This window comes from Trachypithecus francoisi, unplaced genomic scaffold, assembly GCF_009764315.1.
Source record: "Trachypithecus francoisi isolate TF-2019V2 unplaced genomic scaffold, Tfra_2.0 Lachesis_group3, whole genome shotgun sequence".
NCBI lineage: Eukaryota > Metazoa > Chordata > Mammalia > Primates > Cercopithecidae > Trachypithecus > Trachypithecus francoisi.
In genome coordinates this window covers 142,020,148-142,043,348 of record NW_022681468.1, presented here as the reverse complement: position 1 = coordinate 142,043,348, position 23,201 = coordinate 142,020,148, and the positions used below count along the sequence as shown (strand labels likewise).

The window sequence follows — 23,201 nt, the reverse complement described above, 5'->3', positions numbered from 1 at the left end:
GGATGTGACTCCAGTTAGAAACTCATGTGATGGTTAGAGATTTAAAAAAAAAAAATGAGACTCAGTAGATGAGCTGAAAGCTCTTAGTCAAGCTGATGCCCACACTGGTGTCCTGCTCCAGGATCTTGAGGGAAAGCCGCCCGTGGGACAGCAGCAACTGAGGCAATGAAGGCTCCACATCAATGCGTTTACATTCAAAATCCACTCTGCATTTCGTTCTTAGCAATCACTCACTCACCTTGCTAAGGGTTACCCACGAGATCTGACTCTGCAATGTTTAGATTGCAAAAGGTAACTGCAAAACATGAACTTTTTTTCTGAATGTATATTATGTATTCCAGTAAAACATTAAAAAATAAACAAGTAATATTGACAAGCTGGAGTCAGAGTACGGAATAGCTCAAGCCATCTGCTTCCTTTCCCTGCCTTCGTCTTCGTAGTGATCAGGGACGCCTATGGAAACCTTCACACCGAGGGATGGGGGAGCAGACAATAAAGCGCAAGGGTGGTCAACGTTGCGGACTCCTCACTCAGTGGCAGAGAGTCAGAATGCCTTTTCCAATGACAGATTTCACAAGCCTCCTAACACTACATTGGCCTGTGTTCCCTTCAAGGGAAGTGGGAAAGCCCAACCTGTGTGGAAGCATCAGCAGGTGGAGCTGAAGAGCTAATGGAGCCACTGAGTAAGGGGACAGCTCAGACATTTGGATGAGATAGAAAGGCAAACGTACGAAAAACCCTGCGGAGTCCTAATAAGGTAAGCAAGCAACAATAAGGAAGGGGCTCCAGGTCGGAGAGAATAATTATTCTGATAAACTGCTAATCACAGACAACCTGCAGACATCCTGCTTCCAAATACCTCATTCACATGTAGGCCCCAGTCGCAGGACCTGATCTGCATACTTTATCTGTGTGTAGCCCCTCCAATATGACCCCATAAAACTTCCCTCCAGCCCCTGCCTCTTTGCCGACAACCCCTTCTCTGCTGTGCTGCCTGTTGCACCCTTGCAATGTATCTTTGAATTTTATCAAATCTGCCTTTTTTTTTTTTTTTTTTTTTACCTATAACTGTCCTGGTAAATTCTTTTACCACCCACAACGGCGGCCCCAGCCAGTCACACCCTCAACAAACTCGGTGTGTTATTACAGGGTCCTGTGGATGTTATCAAATAAAATTCAAGGTGGACTAGCTTATCTACTTTATACATTCATTCAATAATGTTTATTAGATACCCACCATGTGTACACTGTGTTGTACGCTGGAAGTGCTGTAGGAAATTAGGCAGACATGATTTCATGCCCTCATGAAACAGATTCTGAGGAGTTGGCTCAGCTTAGTAGTTAAGGCTATTCATAGGCACTTTGGCTTTAGACAGACCTTTGTCGACATCCTGTCTCTGTCACTTAGAAGCTATGGATCCTCAGATCTTGGGTAACTGACTCAATCAATCATCTATAAAGCAGGGCTTAGCACTATTCACCCCAGTAGTTCTCCACCTTCCTGAAATCACATAGTAATTTTTTTTAAATATCTATCTCTGAGCCATCTTTATAGATTGTGATTCAATTGGTCTGGGTAAGTACCAAATCATCAGTAATTTTAAAAGCCACCAGACACATCTGGTGAGCAGCCAGTGAGAACTACTCCTCTATTCATTAGGTCTGTGGGGGAACTGCACTGAATAGTGTACGTGAATACCTTGTGCTTAGTAAACATGTTAGCTTTGATTCCCAAACATCACAGCTGCCGTCTAGCTAATCAGAAGAATCAGAGGTCCAGGTATATGGGGAAGACTGTTAACGTGAAGCTGGTCCATGAGCAAGTAAGAGGTGAAGATCTTTCTGATGGTTTTTCCCTATGGGGAAAAAATGACTGCCCGTCTATAACTTGATCGCAGCTCAGTAACCACCGCTGTGTTGATTTTAATGGGTAAGCTTACTTGGCTATTTCAAGAGATGGCTTATTGATTGATTTATTTAAATTTCCATTTTTAGCACAAACCATTCAGTGCTTAATATTGTTTCATACTAGCAAATGTTAATGAAGTAGAATTAAGAACATATCTTAGAATCTTATCTGGCCCAGACCTTTCATTTTACAAATGAGAACAAGGAAGACCTAAGAAGTGAAGTGACTTTCCCAAAATCAAACATCCAACAGGTGCAAAGTTTTGTTTCATTTGGTCTCAGCACAAACTTGTATAACAATTTAGCTGTATGCAACTTTACATAATACAGATGTTCTTCGATTTATGATAGAGTTATGTCCCGATATATCCATCTTAAAAAGCAAAACAAAACAAAAAATTGTCCTTTTTGTATAGTTCTTTTAAAGAAACACGTATGTTTATCAAAATGTTTAAGTAAATGAAAAGTCATAATTATAAAAAAGAAAATATAAGCCAAAATGCAGAAGGGCTCCCTACTGGTTGTATTAGAGTCTTCACAAAGCAAATCACATGTGCAGTGTACTAAAATAATTTTCTGATTAAAGAATACGTCTACGAATGCTTTTGGTTAAAAACAAAAAGCTTTTTGAAGATGGAGACAGCAGTTACATGGTTTTCCAATCTCTCCAAATCCCTACATAGAAATAGACAAAGCAACTAGATAGCAAATCCAAAGACTCATGGACAAGAATTATAATTATGTCAAGCTATCCCTATGAAACTCAGATACAAATGAGTGGGGACAAACTATCATGATGACACCAACTACGCATGGTAGCAGCTTCTATGAGAGAGAAGTACAGGAAGGGCACAGGGAATCTGACTGACCTGAGAACTGGAGACCCCAAAATACAAAGCAGGTATTTGTTAAAGTGCCATAAGATCATTCAAGAACAATAGCTACAACTCTAAAAGGTTTGGCTCATTCCAACAGCAGGTGAATATAGCGGTCATAGTAAGGTCTGACCCACATGAACTCTCAAAACTGATCAGCAAGAACTCCTGTCAGCACAGGGCCCAGTGCATGGAGGTCCTAAACTATACATTGAAATTGTTACCCATGGCAGAAAAGCTAAGTAGGACAGAGACATTTGAGAATAAAGGGAAAGAGAATATCCAAATAAGCACAGGCGTGCAGGACTGTGTCAGGAAACCTCAGAAAGCAAGTCATGTTATTTTTGAACACTGTAAGAAACAAAAGAGGGAGCTCTGCGAATTGAGAAAAGCCATTCCTTCTAAAAGTTCAAGAAAAATTAATTTTCTATAAAAATGAGAAAAGAAAGGCATAGAGGTCAAAACCCATACAAAGTTATTGTAAGAATTAAAGAGCTAGGCATGGTGGCTCACACCTGTAATACCAGCACTTTCGGAGGCTGAGACAGGTGGATCACCTGAGGTCAAGAGTTTGAGATCAGCCTGACCAACATGGTGAAACCCCGTCTCTACTGAAAATAAAAGAATTAGCTAGGCATGGTGGCGTGCACACCTGTAGTCCCAGCTACTAGGGAGGCTGAGGCACGAGAATCGCTTGAACCTGGAAAGTGGAGGTTGCAGTGAGCCAAGATGGTGCCACTGCACTCCAGCCTGAGTGACAGAGTGAGACTCTGTCTCAAAAATGAGTAAATAAAAAAAAAATAAAAGATAATAAGAAGTAGAATTACATCCCTTCAGACAATAGAAGTGTGCCAAGAAGATGTGTCCACAGAACAGATCAAAATTGCAACCTTCTAAAATCTAAAAAATAAAAAAAAGTGTGAAGGAAATAATACAGAACATAAAGAACAACCTAAATCAGAAGTAGAAAAAAAACCTCAGAAATTAGGTAGTAGGACTCTGATAAGAATAAAGGATAAAAGAATAAAGAATAAAGGATAAAAGCCATCTCAAAAATTAATATCAAGCTACAAGGAATGCAAGAGCAATAAACACAACAGATAATGTCTTCAGAAATAGAAAAGAAAAAGCATGAAAAATTTTTCAGTCAAAAAAGAAATTGGAAAGAGAGATAAAGAGGATTTGTAACCAAGTTACAACATGGAAGTTACTCAAAAAATGTCCAACATAGAAATAGTGGAAGTCTTTGGAACAAGAAATCCAGAGAAAGAGGGCAGAACAAATACTAAGGACTACAATTCAAGAAAACACTCCTGAAATAAAAGGATTTGAAATTACTTAGTGAAAGAGCACACTACAGACCTAAGAATGCTGACCTACTATGACCCACACTATGATATATTCTAGTAAAAGTATTGAAGTTTAAGAGAAAAAAAAATCCTTTGGGTATCTAGAAAAAAAGGGCAAGTGGCTTATAGAAGAAAAAAATTAGATAATTACTGACTTGTCAGTAGCAATGTTTTATGGTAGAAAAAACCAGAGTAACATATTTAAGATATTCAAAGGAAAAAATGCAAGCCAATGATTTTACATCCAGCAGAGCTGACTCTCAAGTACAGAGATCATTGACAAATTGTTACCAACATGACAGAACTCAAGCAATATTGTTCCCAGAGACCCTTCCCAGCAATCTACTAGAAAATAAGTTGCAGGTATCAAAATATCTAGAGAAACAACCACCTAAGGACTGATGGCAAGCATTAAACACATAGTTACTTATAGAACCAAGGCAAAATGTGGGTTAAAAGGGAGAAACAGTAGACTTAATGACTATACCCTGCAGCAATGTACAGAGATTATAGCTCTTAAAAGAATAGAGGGAGAATGGAAGAGCATATGCACGAATGTTTAACTCTTCTCAGTATTTATGTTGGGTGTGGTGGTATCAATATTGTCATTTCACACTGGTATATAGGCAATGGTACCACATATAGGTAATGTGATACCATTACCTATATACCAGTGTGAAATAACAATATTGATAAATTATAAATTATAATAATTATAAAATTTTGGATATTCCTATTTTGTCATCGCCTGTGTTCTTGGGAACCATAACGTGTGGTATGAAAGAAAGGGGACACAGAGTTAGTATAGAAAAAGTTCAGATTAAAATAAAAAGTTGTCATCATGAATTTGAATGCTAAGTATCAGTAATAACTCATGATGTATTTTATTAAGAGGTAGGAATGTGTGTTTGTGTGTCTGTGTGTGTTCGTGTGTGTGTCTGAGACAGAGAGACTGAGATTTAGAGACGATAACCCACCCAGTTTCCATGAGCACCTCTAGCAACCCAGATTCTTAGACCGCAGTCTTGAAATACACTCCACTTTAAAAAAAATAAAGATTTTGGAGAAATGGATGATTTCATATATAAGATAAGCCTGGAACATCATTTTATACCAGGTAGTGAGGAAGCTATCAAAGATGATTAAGATCATGTCAAAGATGCTCAGAAATCACGCTGAAGGTGCTCCCACTGGCTAATGATGAGACAATTTGAGCTTCAACATGGATAATAATTGCAATTGATTGGAACCCATCAAATATATTTAAATATATTAATTCATAATAACTTAATCTAATTGGTTATTTATGGAGGAAAATAGGGAACCAATTGATTGTTTTGAAAACCTATAAATAAAGAGAAAGAATCAGAAACCAAGTACCCCTGGGTATTCAAAGAGTAGATGATTGAAATCATCTCTTTGTAAAATATTCACACTGATGAATGAAGAATGAATTAGAATTAGAATGCCACCTGTGATGGTTAATACTGAGTGTCAACTTGATTAAATTGAAGGATACAAAGTATCGATCCCGGGCATGTCTGTGAGGGTGTTGCCAAAGGCGAGTAACATTTATTTGAGTCAGTGGGCTAGGAAAGGCAGACCCACCCTTAATCTGGGGGGGGCACCATCTAATCTGCTGCCAGTGTATATAAAGCAGGCAGAAAAGCATGAAAAGACTAGACTGGCTTAGCCTCCCAGACCACATCTTTCTCCAGTGCTCGCTGCTTCCTGCCTTCAAACATTGGACTCCAAGTTCTTCAGCTTTGGTACTCGGACTGGCTTCCTTGCTCCTCTGCTTGCAGATGGCCTCTTGTGGGACCTTGTGATCATGTGAGTTAATACTACTTAATAAACTCCATATATATATACACACACATATATATGTTACAGATATAGACATATAGGTGTATATCCTATTAGTTCTGTCCCTCTAGAGGACCATGAGTAATACACCACCCTTTGGCAACTCCCAAAGAATTAATGGGAGTTAATTAACGGGAGTAATGAGCATGAGTGGCTGCTCACATTACAAAAGAGAGATGAGTAGACACAGTGTGCTTCCTGTAAACAAACACATCGCCACCTATAGCCTTCCAGAGGGATAGGACTGGGTCTGATCAAGCCTCTGCATCCAGCTGCCAGCTTACAAAAACATAGAAGACGGGAACATATTGAACTATATCACAAGGACACATCATCAAAATCAAAACTGTAGGAAACTCTGCAGATCAAATGCCCTGGGCTTTTCCCGGAGACAAGTTATAAGAAACAGAAGACAAAAAAAAAGGGAGACCTATAGACTAAAAGAAAGTTAAAAGATACCTTTTTAAGGCAAAATTAAGTTATAGCATCCTAAAGACGCACTCAATTAGATCACAGACTATTAAAACTACACACATGAAGAAGTGATTGCAAGTCAGGAGAGTGGTTACTTTCAGAGAAAGGGAAGAGAGGAGACTGAGGCTCACAAAGGGGCTTCTAGGGTGGCTGGCAAATTTCTATTTCTTGACCTTGGATGTTTACAAGGGTGTTCATCTTATAAAAATAATAATAATATAATAAACTATTCATTTATGTAGCTTTATCTGTGTGTTATTTTACAAGAAAAAGATCTTTAAGATGCTTTTGCAAAATGAAGAATGTGTGTAAAGCAAATCTAATTCATCTCCTAAATTGTCTTTTCTTGGTAAATCCATGTTTAAATGGTAATTTGCTTAGAACAAGCATGTTCTGGCAATGTGTTTTCAAGATCATTGCAATGTAATCAATCTGCAAACGTTGATGGAGAACCAACTATGTGCAAGGCACTTCTGCTGTTCCATTGCAATTGGCTTGTACCTTCAGACACTTGCTCTCTCTCTTGAATTAGTTGACAATGTGCATTGGAAGTTTTCACTTTGAGTTTGAGCTTTTTATATTATTGGGAATTTGTTGATGATGTTTTATGAATTGATTGAAGTACTGTGTGTTGAAGAGGAGAGGCTCACAAGACACTTCCACTCAGCACAAAACTAAATGCACCTAGGCCACTCTCCAGCAATCAGGGTGCTGCTTCCTGCAAGTGTAGACAGCTGGGACTCTGCTTGTTGAGAATCTGCTCTATACTGGGCTATGCTTTGGTGACTCATTATCCCAGCCTCACAATCACATCATACATCTGAATATCTAGTTCCTAGAAATGACGGTTTGGCCACAATGAGATACCATCTCACACCAGTTAGAATGGCAATCATTAAGAAGTCAGGAAACAACAGGTGTTGGAGAGGATGTGGAGAAATAGGAACACTTTTACACTGTTGGTGGGATTGTAAACTAGTTCAACCATTATGGAAAACAGTATGGCGATTCCTCAAGGATCTAGAACTAGATGTACCATATGACCCAGCCATCCCACTACTGGGTATATACCCAAAGGATTATAAATTACTCTACTACAAACACACATGCACACGTATGTTTATTGCGGCACTATTCACAATAGCAAAGACTTGGAATCAACCCAGATGTCCATCTGTGACAGACTGGATTAAGAAAATGTGGCATATGGCCGGGCGCGGTGGCTCAAGCCTGTAATCCCAGCACTTTGGGAGGCCGAGACGGGCGGATCACGAGGTCAGGAGATCGAGACCATCCTGGCGAACACTGTGAAACCCCGTCTCTACTAAAAAATACAAAAAACTAGCCGGGCGAGGTGGCGGGCGTCTGTAGTCCCAGCTACTCGGGAGGCTGAGGCAGGAGAATGGCGTGAACCCGGGAGGCAGAGCTTGCAGTGAGCTGAGATCCGGCCACTGCACTCCAGCCCCGGCGACAGAGCAAGACTCCCTCTCAAAAAAAAAAAAAAAAAAAAAAAAAAAAAAAAGAAAATGTGGCATATATACACCATGGAATACTATGCAGCCATCAAAAGGATGAGTTTGCGTCCTTTGTAGGGACATGGATGCAACTGGAAACCATCATTCTTAGCAAACTATCACAAGAAGAGAAAACCAAACACCGCATGTTCTCACTCATAGGTGGGAACTGAACAATGAGATCACTTGGACTTGGGAAGGGGAACATCACACACTGGGGCCTATCATGGGGAGGGGGGAGGAGGGAGGGATTGCATTGGGGAGTTATACATGATATAAATGATGAATTGATGGGTGCTGACGAGTTGATGGGTGCAGCACACCAACATGGCATAAGTATACATATGTAACAAACCTGCACGTTATGCACATGTACCCTAGAACTTAAAGTATAATAAAAAAAAAAAGAAAAGAAAAAAATAAATAAAATTTATGAGACCATGTGGAACCACTGTTAAAAAAAAAAAAAGAAAGAAAGAAATGACGGTTTGGGAGAGGTTTATAAGGGATGCCCATTCCCAGCAAAACAAAGGAGGGTTTGAGACTTGTTTCTGACCCAAGATCACAGACATCAGGAAGCGACTTACTCTGTTTTGTCAGATAGAGCTGGTGTCTAAATAGAGAACTTACCAAGCATATCAATGTTTGCGTTTTTTCTGCAAAGCAAAGTAACCATGAAAGTTGCAAAACTACAAAAATTTTTATGGAAAAAAATGCTTCTATTTCAATAGAGAAAGAAAGAAAGAGAGAAAGAGAGAAAGAGAGAAAGAAAGAAAGAAAGAAAGAAAGAAAGAAAGAGAAAGAAAGAAAGAAAGAAGAAAGAAACAGGAGGAGGAGGAGGAAAGGAAGGAAGGAAGGAAGGAAGGAAGGAAGGAAGGAGGAAGGAAGGAGGGAGGGAGGGAGGGAGGGAGGGAGGGAGGGAGGAGGGAAAGGAGAGAAAGAGAAACAAACAAAACAAAGAAAAAGAAAGGAAGGAAGGAAGAAAGACATCAGCCAGGGGTCATTCTAAGCAAATTATTTGCGTTCATTTCTGTAAGTCTTACCAAAACCCAAATACAGGTGATCCCTGTTTTACAGATAGTGGAACAGTGCAGCAGAAAGGTTAAATAACTTGCCAAAAGTCAAGTAAGTTAGTAAGTAGCAGTGCTAGGGCTCAAACCGTGTGGTCTGGTTCTGTAGCCTGTGCTATTAGCTATAGGTTACTACACTGCTAAAAGTTCTGAATATCTTGGCAAGCCTCATAAATGTTAGAGTAGGGAAGATAGTAGTCTATATTTAAACATTACCTGCTATGTCAAATTTGCATTTTAGATAGCTCCCTCTGGCAGAAAACACAGTCTATCAATGATCAAATGGCATCCACTCCGTCTCAATAATTCTTGAAACTGTCGGCTACTCTCCATCCCCATTGCCACTGCTTTGGTTCAAGCCACTATCATTTCTCAGCTAGATGATTACAGTGACGTCCTAACTGGCCTTTCTCCCTTTGGCCCTAACTGAAGATGAAGATGAGAGGCTAAAACAGAAATATGAAAGGATGCCAAGCTAGCCAAAGCATGTACATATATTAATATCAACCCCAATAACTTCTAGGAGAAAGGGCTAGAGAGAGACGGGAAGCAGTTGCAAACCCAACTTTTTACACATCGAGGGAAAGTCAAAAGCAGAGCCAGTATGAAGACGTTAAATAAAACCACGCATTTTCGTGAAGTACAAGCTGCCTTAATCTGCCCTTAGAGACTGTAGGCCATGGAAATAGCTATAGACAATGGTTGTCAGATCTCCTCCGTCTCCTCCGGCCTTCCTGGAGATTGGGTCTCCTGATCGGGGAAGCTTGGCTGGCTGCACTCACCCTTTCTCCGTGCTGGCCTTGCTGAGATGTGCCCTGGGCAGGGTATTGGGCAGGAAGGAGACTCCTCACATGATCCAGCTTAATCCTCCTCTTCTCCCTTCCTGAAGCTGCACACTGCAGTAAGAGCACAGCAGAAATGCAGACGAAAAGGGGCCATACATGGGCAAGAAGGGCTCTGCTGCTCGGCATCCTGTGGGCCACTGCACGTCTGCCTGTCCCAGGGGCCTCCCTGCCCCAGCGTCTCCCAAGGGCCACAGGTAGGTGGACACTGGGGTCAGTTACCTCTGCTGCAGCAGCAGCTGCTGCTGCTACCACATGCAGATGAAGGGACAAAAACAGGAAAATTCTCAGTGGGCTCACTTTTACTTATGCTTCCGAATTTTAGCATTAAAAAAGATATCAAACACTTTTGATCCTTCAAATAAGTTCTTAAATATACTCCAAAGTAATTCACAGAGATCATAGTAGGCCAAGTCTCCAGTTTTTATTCTTGGAGACTTTTTGGTGAAAAAAAATCTTTCATCTTAGAAATTCTCTCTGCAACAGTGGATGATTTTTTGCAGGCCTGTGAACAATTTAGGCTCTGCAATGAGAAAACGGAATTGTACAGATAATAGAAATCTTCATGTAATCAGAGATACAGTTTCTACTTGGGGAGGAGAGATTCAGAAATAAAAACAAGGAGGAGTGTTCTCATGATTTCCTCTTTTTAATTCTTCATCATCATCAACGTATTTCATTAAGATATTTCTTTTCAGTCCCCCAAAAATTTTTTTAAAACTCTACAACTGTGTTATATTCAGAAGTGCTTTATACATTTTCAGTGAGTTCTTAAAATTCCACCCGGTTACCCCACACTTACAGATTTCTTAAGGAAGCTCTCTGTGGGCTTGAAATGTGTGACTCCAAACTCTTCAAACTTTCACCTCCTTTTCCTTAACAGGAAATAGCACCCAATGTGTTATTTCTCCTTCATCAGAGTTTCCCGAAGGGTTTTTCACGAGACAAGAGCGCAGAGACGGAGGCATCGTAATCTATTTCCTAATTATCGTTTACATGTTCATGGCCATATCCATTGTCTGTGATGAGTACTTCCTACCCTCCCTGGAAATCATCAGTGAATGTAAGTGGCTGGAAAGTTGCCCTGTAACCTTCTGGAAGAGTGTGCCACACAGATATGACTGTCTTTGAAACAGCTCAGCAGCTGTCCTGTACTTCTCAACTGGTTGCAGAGCACCAGCTTCTGTGTTGTGGGGTCCCATGTCTTAAGGAACTGGCCGAGTGTGGTTTCTCTTGCTAGTTAATGTGAATCAGAGTTTCTTTAAATTAGAACCCAGCAGTTATTATTTTCCTGCCTATTTCCAGGAATCTCTAGTTTGTCTACTGCCTGGATGTTTGTTATAAGAACTGTTCCAAGATTTCACTTGTATGTACTTTGTGTGTGCTCCTAATACAATGAAACTCCTAATATTTGCCATTTTATACTTCAAAAAACTGTTTTTTAATTTTTACTCTAAGCTCACTATAACTTTGTTTATAAAGAGGTAAGTGATAAACAAATGCAATTAAGGACCACCCTCCCCATCTTCCTTTCCCAGCATCCTACCATTAAGGAAATTAATTGATATTTAAGAACCAATAAACAAATAGATGAATAAGTCCTGCATCCTAAGTGACCTCAGGTGTCAGATAACTGTAAATTCAGTTATTAAAAATTAAGAGCTCCGTTATTGGTTTCTGAAAATAAGATCAGCCAGTCCAAGCTTCTGAGCTCTGTTCCTTCAGCAGTCTATGTTGCCCAGAATTCTGAGCATAGACCTCCAATGGTGCACTGGTCCCTAATGCCAGGATAGCAGTTATGTTTCGTACCATATGAGCAACAGTGCGTTTCTAGACTTGGTCTCATGGTTGGTTATTTATTTGATTGAGCATGCTCACATTACAGCAAAAAGCAATGTCAAAGTTAAGGATTGGATTTCCTATTGCATATTCACAAGACTACACAGAAACAGCAGCATCCTCAGCCTCCACCCACCCCGCAACACACACCCACATCGCTGCCGTTTCTTGATAAAGGGAAAGAGAATGAATGTAAACTCTCCCCTTTCCCATCACCCCACCCCCAACCCCTGCTGAATGCCATAAAGCGACTTTTCTCCCTTGTTCGCTGCAGTATACCAGTATCTGCAGGATCTAAAACAGTAACTGGTGATAGCAGAGGCACTCAACATCTATCTGTTTAATGAAAAAATATATATGTAATAGATTAGCCTAATTTATTACAATGTTTCTTAAGTAGATATCAAGATTTTATCTTGATATTACATCTTACATAGACATTGATATTTTCTTTAATAAAGATTAACAGTTTTATTTAGATTAATGAAATACAAGAAAAATAGAAGAGAAAGATAAAACCACCCATATTTCCATCACCCGGAGATCTACACTGTTACCATTTGGTATATTTCCTTTAAATCTTTTGAATCTTGCTTTATATACAGTTTGGGATCTTTCTTTTTTCTCACATAATATTTTATTATGCATATTTTTCCATATTATTAAACATTCTTCAAAAACATTATTTTTAATGATATCATGATAGTCCATGATTCTATAAATGATTTGAGCATCTGACACTGGTTTTTATACGTCGTAGGCACCCAGTAGAAATTTATCATAAAATTTAAAACTATTACTCTCATTGGACATTTGGCCTGTTTTAAGTTTTTTGTGTTAATGTCATCCCTGTAATTGTATAAAACCTTTGCTTACTTCTCTGATCATTTCCTGATTAAGAGGTAGAGATGTGGATATTTTAAGTCTTATGATATATATTTGCAAAAGGCATCCCACAAAAGGCGTGCCTACTTACACTTCCTTAATGTATAGCAGCACCCATTCCAGAAAACCATGAAAAATATGTGAACTATCCTTAGTTGCTTTAAACATTATTTTATAAAATTTGTATTTATCTTATTATTCATGAGGGTCAATATTTTATATGTTTACTGAATTTTGTGGTTTTGCTTTTGTATTTTTTTGCCCATATTCTATCAGGGGTATTCTGTCTTTTTCTTATTGATTTTCAAGACTTTAGAAATATACAAGGATATTAACCCTTTTTCTAGTATTACTTCGTATCATATGCTTTTTCATGGTTTGTTGTTTGTTTTTGCATTTTATGTTTATCACATTGAAGTTTGAAGTTTAAATATTTTAAGTAAATTTGTAAATTTTTTCCTTTATGATTCTCCTTTTGGTTTTATAACTAGAAAGACATTTTTATCCATAGGTCATAAAAACCATCAGATTCTATTCTACATGCATGATTTTTTTTTACATTTATTTATTTCTTCCACTAAGAATCCGTCTTGCTATAGAATGTAATGTTATTTTTTCCAAAAGTTGATCAATTTTCGTACACCAAGTTCTTATATAGATGTAGATCTGTCGCTATGCTCCCAACTCTATTCTAATAATCGTTTTGTTCATTCTTATGCCAATACTGAACTTTTAATTAGAAAAATGTAAAAAACTAAAAATTAAAAAATTAAAAATGCGAATCATATAAAACATAGAAATTTAAATTGTAAGGAATTATTTCCATTTCCAATGACTTAACTGAACGGTGACATGACTGAAAAATTAAATCTATCAAAAATTTTATTTATAAAAATTTATCTTGGGAGAAGTAAAAAATAAATAAATAACCTTTCTAACCCTGTAGAAAACACTACTGCATTAAAATTTAGATTATGACTTCAAAATAATGTTCATTAAGTGACTTAATACGTCTAAATGACTTCCAATGCGCTCCTTGTGAAATTACTTTGAAACATCATCAGCAAACACGCATTTCTCAAGTGACTCTCTCAGGCCCCGAAATACAGTAGTTCTTACAGATGTGTGATTGATGCATATCCATGCCACAGCCAAATCTTCAGCTGTTAAAAATTGACCCTCATCTTGAGCATTGAAAATACTGGCAACAAAATGAGATAGAAATAGTGCTAGCTCAATTCATTTTTAAATACTTATAAATTAATTCTCTTTTCAAGGTCTAGCATGGTCTTCTTTTTGTTTGTTTATTTTGTTTTGTTTTGTTTTGTTTTGTTTTTGTTCAGACGGAGTCTCGCTCTGTCGCCCAGGCTGGAGTGCAGTGGCCGGATCTCAGCTCACTGCAAGCTCCGCCTCCCAGGTTTACGCCATTCTCCTGCCTCAGCCTCCCAAGTAGCCGGGACTACAGGCGCCCGCCACCTCGCCCGGCTAGTTTTTTGTATTTTTTTTAGTAGAGACGGAGTTTCACTGTGTTAGCCAGGATGGTCTCGATCTCCTGACCTCGTGATCCGCCCTTCTCGGCCTCCCAAAGTGCTGGGATTATAGCATTGTCTTATCTAAATTATCACATCAGCAATAAAAAACAATTTTCCTGAAATTTGTTTACATCTGCAGAAACGGGCTTCTAAAGTCTGCAAGTGCTTTGCCTTTCCCCAGTTTCTTGATGAGCACTGAGTCATAATAGTTCCACCCATTTTGTCAACTAATAGTTATTAACATAACCCTCAAAACAGTTTACTTAAGTATTCCACAACGTACTACAGTGTTATTTTTTATCAGTTACTTATGATACAATTATAGATGAAAGATATATATCTTATAATAATATATGGTTTATATAATGTATATAACATTATATATGTGTATATATATATATATGGTTTCACTTAGTCTTCCCAAAAACCTTACAAAATAGGGACAAATGTTTGGGTTTTACCGATGAGGAAGCCAAGGCTGGGAGGGTAATTTCCCATGACCACATAGCCACACAGACAGAGTCCTGATCTCTCTAATGCCAAAACTCAAGCATGATCTCAACTGCTACATGATAAAACTTTACACATCCTTGTTTGAGATTTGCTGCCAGAATATAGATGTTTCAGAACTGTTCTATCTGAACCATCTTACAAGAAATTTTCCTCTCGAGAGCACTGAAAATTTTGACAAACAATATCAAATACCCACAGTTACTATGGAAGAAATATATTACAAAATAAAGAGAATACATTGAATAATTCACAAAAATCATTTTGGACCTTTGGCAACCTATATGTGATCATAAATCAATGCCATAGACACTTATCCATAATAAGTTACCAGGCCTGAACATTTGTCCAAGATCATGAGATCATGATATAGTACTGTGGAACTTAATCATCATAGATGAGGCTATAATGTCTTGTGGGGTATGTTTACTGAGTTCCAACCTAGAATACAATGGAAGGATTGGCAGGCCCCTGTCCCACCCCAATCCCACTCACTCCTCAAATCACCACATTGGCTCATTTGGCCAACAGCAGGATCTTTAGCAAGGTGACTGGAAGAGGCTCAGGATTGTCATCTCCGTGCAAGGATGAGCTGGAAGTGGTAGGGGGCAGAGCCTCTTGCTGGTGTTCTGGCAGGGCCCCCGCTCAGTCAAACCAGTGCTCTTTCTCTTTCAGACCTACATATGTCGGTCTTGGTCTCCTACAGCTGCCTCCACCAGAGGCTTTCAACAAGGATTTTTCTTCCTTCACCTTGCTCTGCTCATGATCATAAAAGTCACACACCCTCTCCTCTACCCTCGAACTCTGGAAAAGCTGGAAAAACATGTATCTCTACTAGGCAACCTCAGACACTTTACCACCATCTTAACTGTACGGAGCCAATAAAAGAAAATGCTGTTGCTATGTCCCCTTCCTCCAATCCTATCTTCTTTTTCTTTCCATTTAGGTTCTATAGGAAAAGAAGCTAATAATTCTCTGAACACAGAGGGCTGAAATGAAATTAATCGGTGTTATAGAGGGAAACAAAGGTGTCACCCTCTAGTTGTCCAGGGCATTTCACATTTGGAGAAAAGCCTTGGCTTCTGTGCTGGGAAACAGAAGGGAGATTCCAGGAAAAGAGTTAAAGATGTGTTCAGAAAAGGAGCATTATCCAAGCCCAAGTTAGAGCTAAAGGAGCTAGAGGCAATGGAGTGAGGAATAAACCTAAGGAGAGCTTCCTCACCCCCAACCAATTGTGCTACTCTAGAATGTTACCAGGATGGATACCCTGAGGGTTGTGTATGAGACAGAGGAAGAGAGACAGAGACACAGTGAGAGAGGAATCCAAATGACTAAGGAAAAGGAGGCAGCCTTTGTCGTCTCTGATCATTCATGTAAGCCTGACTTAGAAACCTGTGCCTAAGATTCCCTTGCTTAGTTTGTGAACTTAGTTATGTAACTTTGTAGTCATATCTGGTATTGTTTACTTGGGGCTTTTTCCACTTTTTTCTATCTCTATATTGATATAGTTGCTGAACGGTCTATGACAAATGCTGAGAATCCCTTGACAGCTGGAGAGCAAGGACACAGCCATCATATGCTCTAGTGCCACACTCCTGTAGAGAGACAATTGAAAGTGTCCACCCTGGAGCCAGACAGCCTAGGTTCAAATCCCAGCTCTGCCATTGGCTAGCACTGTGACCTTGGGCAAAGTTCCTAACTTCCCTCTGCCTCTGTCATCTCAGCTGTGAAACAGGATGATTACAACTTTCAGTTCCTAGCGCTGTGTGACAAGTGCATGAAGAAACACAAGTGAACTACTTACACAAGTGCGTAGCACATAGAACACATTCAGTGAATGTTCATTATTACATAAGAACAGACTACAGCGGTTAGAATGCTTTACTCAGGAAAGATGAAAGTGGAGATGGGGAATACCAAAGCCTATTTAAGTATTTTTGGAGCAAATAACCAAATCTATGGTGCAGCTGCTAGAACTTGAACACCAAATTTAAGGTAAATAAAAGTAAGGTCTACTTGACAAGGTAGGAAGTAAGCTTATTAAAACAGTTATTTTATCTAATAAGCCATGTGACAACTTTAAACTATACCTTAAATATCTCTGGAATATTCTGTTTAGGCCAGGAGCAGTGGCTCACGCCTGTAATCCCAGTGCTTTGGGAGGCAAAGGTGGGTGGATCACTTGAGCCCAGGAGCTTGAGACCAGCCTGGTCAACATGGTAAAACCCCATTTCTACAAAAAAACAAATATTATCTGGGTGTGGTGGCAGTCACCTGGCCTGTAATCCCAGCTCCTCGGGAGGCTGAGGCAGGAGAATCGCTTAAACCCGGGAGGCAGAGTTTGCAGTGAGCTGAGTCCGTGCCACTGCACTCCAGCCTGGACGACAGAGCGAGATTCTATCTCAAAATAAATAAATATATAAAAATTTAAATTTAAAAATATTCTGTTTAAAGTTCCTTTTATTTCATTTACATTAGCATCTATACCATTTTACTTCATCTTTTATTGTTTAAAAAGTCACTTTTAAACAAAATTTAAATTTAAAGAATTTAAATACAAGCCAATATGTAATACAAATTAAAAATATAATATAAACTATATTTACTTAAAGACCAAATAGGACCAGTATGTCTAATCTCTTTAAGCAGTTTAATTTTAGAAACACAAAAGCTGATATAAAATGAAAACAAAATATCCTTTTGGTATGTAATGGGGATCTCAGAGGTATTGAACCACTGTTCTGAGAAGCTTTCTTCATATTTTTCCAAATTATATACATAGAAAACTCTGAGAACTCCTTAAGACTGGTCACTTGATAGAGTCCAAATTCCACAGTGAGCCAGCTACGAAACTTTAAAAAAAAAATTTTACACTAATATACCATTCAATTAGATATAACCTCTCTACCACACTGATACCTTTGAATTACAACATGTCTTACATGAAAATGATCATAATAAGGTTTGGGGAAAATATACTTAAATATTTACTTTTTATTTTAAAAAATTTTCACTTACTCTGCTTTGGACTAATATTTGCTTATGTTCTACTTTATGTTTCAGAAATAGGCAATAAGAAAGAAATGCAAGTTTTAATTCCAGGTAGAATTGTTTCTAAATTGAAAAAATTGGGATTCGAATAATTCTGTGAGTATGGCATTTGGATAGCCTACAGTTTCAGGGGATTGTTTGATTTTTAATCCTCATGAAATTTACAGAAGCAAAAGCTTTACTAAAGAACAAAGAATCTAAGAATAGTGCTTCCTCCCTGTTATACACTCATTCTCCTAAGAGCATTTCATCCTCTTTGTTGGTCTTTTTTCTCTGATCTAAATTGTGGTCCCTTTGGATTGCATCTAAATCTATACCAGGCATATAGATCTAAATAAGTGCTAAGTACTCAGTATTTTACCAAGATGCTATTGCAGGAACAAGAAATAGTAATAAAGTTATGTATTATCTCTTTACTTTGCCCACATGGATAGCTGAAAGGGCAGCTTCTTGGTGTCAAAAAGATCTAGGTTCCCTTCCCACCTCTGCATTTATTACCTGTGTGGCCTTGGGAAAGTTATGGAACAAACAATGAAGTAATTGTTAGGTTTGGAGGTAAAGTGTCTTGTATAAAAGAAGTATGTTTCATATGATAGGCTAAGGGCAGGTGGAAATCCACTGTAATATTATAGCTGTTAGACTGGGGATAGGGAGAGTCTTTTTCGGTGGAATCAGGCCTTTAAAAGCATTACAGGTTTCAGAATTCATTCTTTCATTGCTCAGTTTATGAGTTGGTAAATTAAGGTAATCAAGTTATCTTATTTCTTGTTAAAAACGTCCCAGAGCATATACATGCAGTCATGTATTCCTGACTCTCAGTAACTATTTCTCCCCTCTAGGCATTTGTTCCATTCAAAATATTTCTAGGAATACCTTTGAAATTAATTTCAGAACCAGTTTTGCAAATCATAAAAAAGACATCAGTTTGCTGTTGCACTTCGTTTTGGACCCTAAATTGTATGACTCAGCATGACTACTCACCATAGTCGCCAGAGTTGGATCTGATAGACTTTTGATTGTTTCTAAAACTCTAATCCATTCACAAAGCACAAAAGTTTGCAGACTTTTTTAAATGATGCCGGAGGACACCAAATTGCATATAGCCTATGGCTGTAACTATATTAAAATGTACACTGTGAAAAGGACTAGATACATTAAAATGATAGCAGTGGTTAAAATACAATGATAAAAGTATTCCTCTATTTTTCCCCTTCATTGTCTAAATTTTGGTAATGTAGACTTGGGGGTAGGGGGTAGGTATTATAAAATAACTTTAATTAAAAATAAAAAAGTGGTATAGAGTCTTCAAACATAGAATTCACATTCTACAACTTTGAGTAAAGATTGAAAAAAATAGATAATACCTTAGATTGTGTAGTCTGATCCTCCATTTCACAGATGGCAAAATGAGGCTTGTCTAAATAAGTTAAGTCTCATATCAAGTTACTGGCAGGGCTGAATCCAGGTCTTAGTTTTAGTTTAATATTCTTCCTACTATATCATATTTCCAGAAGGAGATTTTCAAAAACCATTATAAACTTTCTAACATGGCATCACAGAAAAGAACACATTTAAGAAAAAGTCTGATGAATTTTCATAATCAGCTCATTACTATGAAGTTGTGCTTTATATAAACAACATGTTGGTACCTAAAACTATAAAGAAAACTCAAGTTGAACATTTCTACTATATCTTCCAGGATATGTGATTATTCCTTTAAAGTAATAGAGGAAAAAAAGAATAATAGCTGTGGGAGGAAAAAACTAGAAAAATTTATCTTTAATAATAAACTATAGCAGAAAGAAATTTTACCCAAAAGGTCAAGGAAGACAAAGCCAATCTATTCTAAAGTTCAGAGGCATAAAACATTTTATAAAATATTCTTAGAACATTAAGATATAATTTGTTAAAATATCTTTAAGTTTTATCCATCCATCTATACAAAATCTTTCCTTTCATAATTTGAGTGCAGTGAATAGGAACAAGCTTTATTCTTACTGCCTTTTGAAACTGAAACTTTTCTAAGGAACCACCTATTGTCCTACCTTGAGACTGAGTTTTCTAATGAAGCATTCTTCAGCTAAAGCTAAACAAAGATTGTTCAGTATTCAGCTGCACTGTTGGGGCAGTTATTTTACGATAAGGCATTCCATTCTTTTTCAATTTCTTCCACATATTATCTAGCCCTGATTTGATTTGGAAAGACAATTCATGGTAATATCCAGCAGCACTAAATCTATAAATTCTCTAGAATGTGCTAGAAAACTTCCAAATAACTATTTTTTCCACCAGGAAAAAATAGAATGAGGGTGATTATGGTGCCAGTGCCACAACGTGTAAACAAAAAAGATTCAGTCACCCACCATGTTATAACTGGCCTAAGTGCCATTCTTATATCGGGTTTCTGTGGTAAAATAAAAACAGCATCGGGCTTAGAATCAACAAGCTCAGGGTTTATGCCCTAACTCCCAACATTTAAGATCCTTGCAATCCATGTGACATTATTTTACCTCCTGGGCCTGTTTATCTGTAAAATGGAATACCACCACTCATATCTCATGATAGTTGACATTAAATTATGTATATGGGAGTGCATTGTACACCATGAATATATTATTTACTTCATTTCTAAAATGAAAAACAGTTAATTACAGAGCCATCTCCTTTAGTTTTTTGTTCTATGTTTTAAATAGTATGGTCAGTTGTACACATCAGAATTGTAATAAGAATATAGTATAAGAATATAGTATATACATACACATATATGTATATGTGTGTCTATACATATATACACATACTGGTTAGAGTGATTATATATATGCATGTATATGTATGTAATCACTCTGATCAGGAAAAGAAATACTAGGAAATATGCTATGGTTTGGGTATTTGTCCACTCCAAACCTCATGTTGAAATCTGATCCCAAATGTTGGAGGTGGGGAGTAATGGGAGGTGTTTAGATCATGGGGGTTAATCCTTTCCTAGGGGGTGAGTTCTCCCTCTTTAGTTCCTTTAGAGAGCTGGTTGTTTAAAAGAGCCTGGCACCACCCACCTCTCTCTCTTACTTCCTCTTTCACCATGTGATCTCTGCACACACCAGTTCCCCCTTTATCTTCCACCATGAGTGGAAGCAGCCTGAGGCCCTCACCAGATGCCCAATCTTGAACTTTTCCAGTCAGAAGAATCATGAGCCAAATAAACCCTTTTTTCTTTATAAACTACCCAGTCTCAGGTATTCCTTTATACAACACAAAAAGCACTAGGATACAATGTAAACTACACAAATCATTTATTTCTCACCCTTCACTAGTCACTGCAGGTAGATGTTCAGCAAGCAACATGACCAAAGGCAAACAGAATAGAGGGCCTGGCCTAAATAATTCTAACCACCCCAAGAGAACTTTTCACAATGGGTTTTCAGGTGTCAAAATAGCTCAGATTAGGGTTGGTTGGATCTCTCAGACCAAATTACCCCAAGGGATAAAATTAATGACTGGAGCTGGTATCATCAGCAGACAGTATATGGATGACAGATTTCTAAGTACTTCCCACATCTTTCAAAATGAAAGCCGAAGTCCTTACTAGGATCCACAAGACCTTACATAATCTGCCTATTACCTTTAATCTCATCACCTACTGCTTTCCCTTGACACTGTTCATTCTAGACGTGCATGTCTTCTGTTTCTACACCACACAGGCTAGCCTCTACCTCAGAACCTTTGCAGTCATTTATTCTGCATAGAATACTTTTAGCCCAGGTAGACAAGTGACTAGTTCCTCATTTCAAAGTCTTTAGTTACCTTCTCAATTAAGTCCTTTCTGGTTATCCAATCTAAAATTTCAATCCGTCCTCTCCGACATTTTTCTCTCTCTCCCCTCCCTGCCTTTACTCTTTGCAACTTATCTCTAACATCATACCTATTTTCCTTATCTTATCCGCTTTCCCTTATTAAAAGTAAAGCTCTGTGAGAGCAGGAATGTTTGTCTGTTTTGCTCACTGCCATATTACTAGCACATTAAAAAGGATCTGGCATATAGTAGGTACTCAATAAATGCAACAAATAAATGAACCACCAGCTGACTTAACTATCACCCCAAAACTAGTGGCTAAAAACAACAACTACTTTTCACGGTTTTGGGTGTTTACTGAGCTACTCTAGGTAGTTCTCGCTCAGGGTCTTCTGTGCAGCTATGGTCAGAGGATGGAGCTAGAATCATCTGAGAGCTCACTCTCTCACATGTCTGGTGCCTAGGCTGTGAAGTTTCAAACTCTGGGGACTGAAACAGCAGCAATTCCTTAGACATCTCTATTTCTACATGGGCTTTTCATGAGGTTTCTCCAGCATGGGGGTTTCAACAAAGTAGCAGGACTTACCATGTCGTAGCTTAAGGGAAATGTTCTGTGATTACACTAAGGAAGTTGTATCACCTTTTATGTAGGGGATTAAAGGGTTCTGGAAATCTATGTGGAGCAGAAAAATACCATAACTATTGCTGTAATATACAATCTGCCACACCAAGAAACAAAAAAGGAATCAATAAGCTCAAATGCAGTCCCAGCAGACTAGAGAACAAGGTCGACCTGAGTGCAGGCAACAGGTGGTCCCAGAGACAAGAATAAGAAGGAAATACCAACCACCTGTGACAAGGACTCAACCAAGCACACCAGAGTTTGAGTATCTGGGAAGACTGAAGCGTCAAAAACCAATAGGTATAGTAAACGACAATAAACATCAACAAAGAGTTGCCATCAAGTCTTGAAAACCCAAATTCTAGTTCTGACTTTGATACTTTGTGACCTAGGGTAGATAATTTAATGTATGGCATGCTACCTCTATTGGCTAGTTTTTCGTTTATCAGTAAAGCCTGGTTGGAGATTATTTCTTATGCAAACCTATCTCGGCCTAAGGCTTTCTCTGTTCCTTCCCATGGTAGGTCCCTTGGCCCTAAAATTGAAAGGACAAAAAATTTCTTAAGACTCTCATCTTGTCAGTCACTAAAGTTTATGAACTTGCATGCTTGTAAGCCTGGTGGATAGACACAAACTATTTGTAGTATTACAGTATTTTTTAATATTCCTATTCTAGAGGAAAATTTTAATAGATCCATGTTTTAAATCAATAGACTATACAATATTAAATCTAGTTAAGTAATTTCCCTCATTTGTAATTAGACAAGGTTGAAACTGTAAATTTTTTAAATATCTGTGTTTTCTTGTGACTATAAGCCAAATTCAGCTACATTCAAATCATCAAAAATTCTCTGCATGGCAAACTGAAAAATCCCAGCCAAAGCCTCCCATATTCTGAATAATATTTTACACAAAGTTCCTATACTAGAAAATTTGAATGGACGGTTGAAATGACTTAACAGATGTGTGAACAAGCTCCGTTCAGCTGCATTATACATCTAAAAAACTACTATCTTTTTTTTCTTCTTTGAAGTTGGGTTAGGATTTCCAAATTATCTTAATTTTCAAAGTCAT

The 23,201-nt window shown here is 38.1% G+C and overlaps 1 protein-coding gene across 1 annotated transcript in view; it reads left to right on the top strand.

The window, feature by feature from the left end:
- The first annotated feature begins 9,925 nt into the window (after nucleotides 1-9,925).
- The window catches only part of SLC24A5 (solute carrier family 24 member 5), a 28,334-nt gene continuing 15,058 nt past the window's right edge, over nucleotides 9,926-23,201 (top strand). Inside the window, exons 1-2 of the mRNA XM_033190215.1 lie at nucleotides 9,926-10,095; nucleotides 10,782-10,961. Coding sequence (XP_033046106.1) covers nucleotides 9,975-10,095; nucleotides 10,782-10,961 — 301 coding nt within the window. The 5' untranslated portion in view covers nucleotides 9,926-9,974. The remainder of the gene's footprint in view (nucleotides 10,096-10,781; nucleotides 10,962-23,201) is intronic.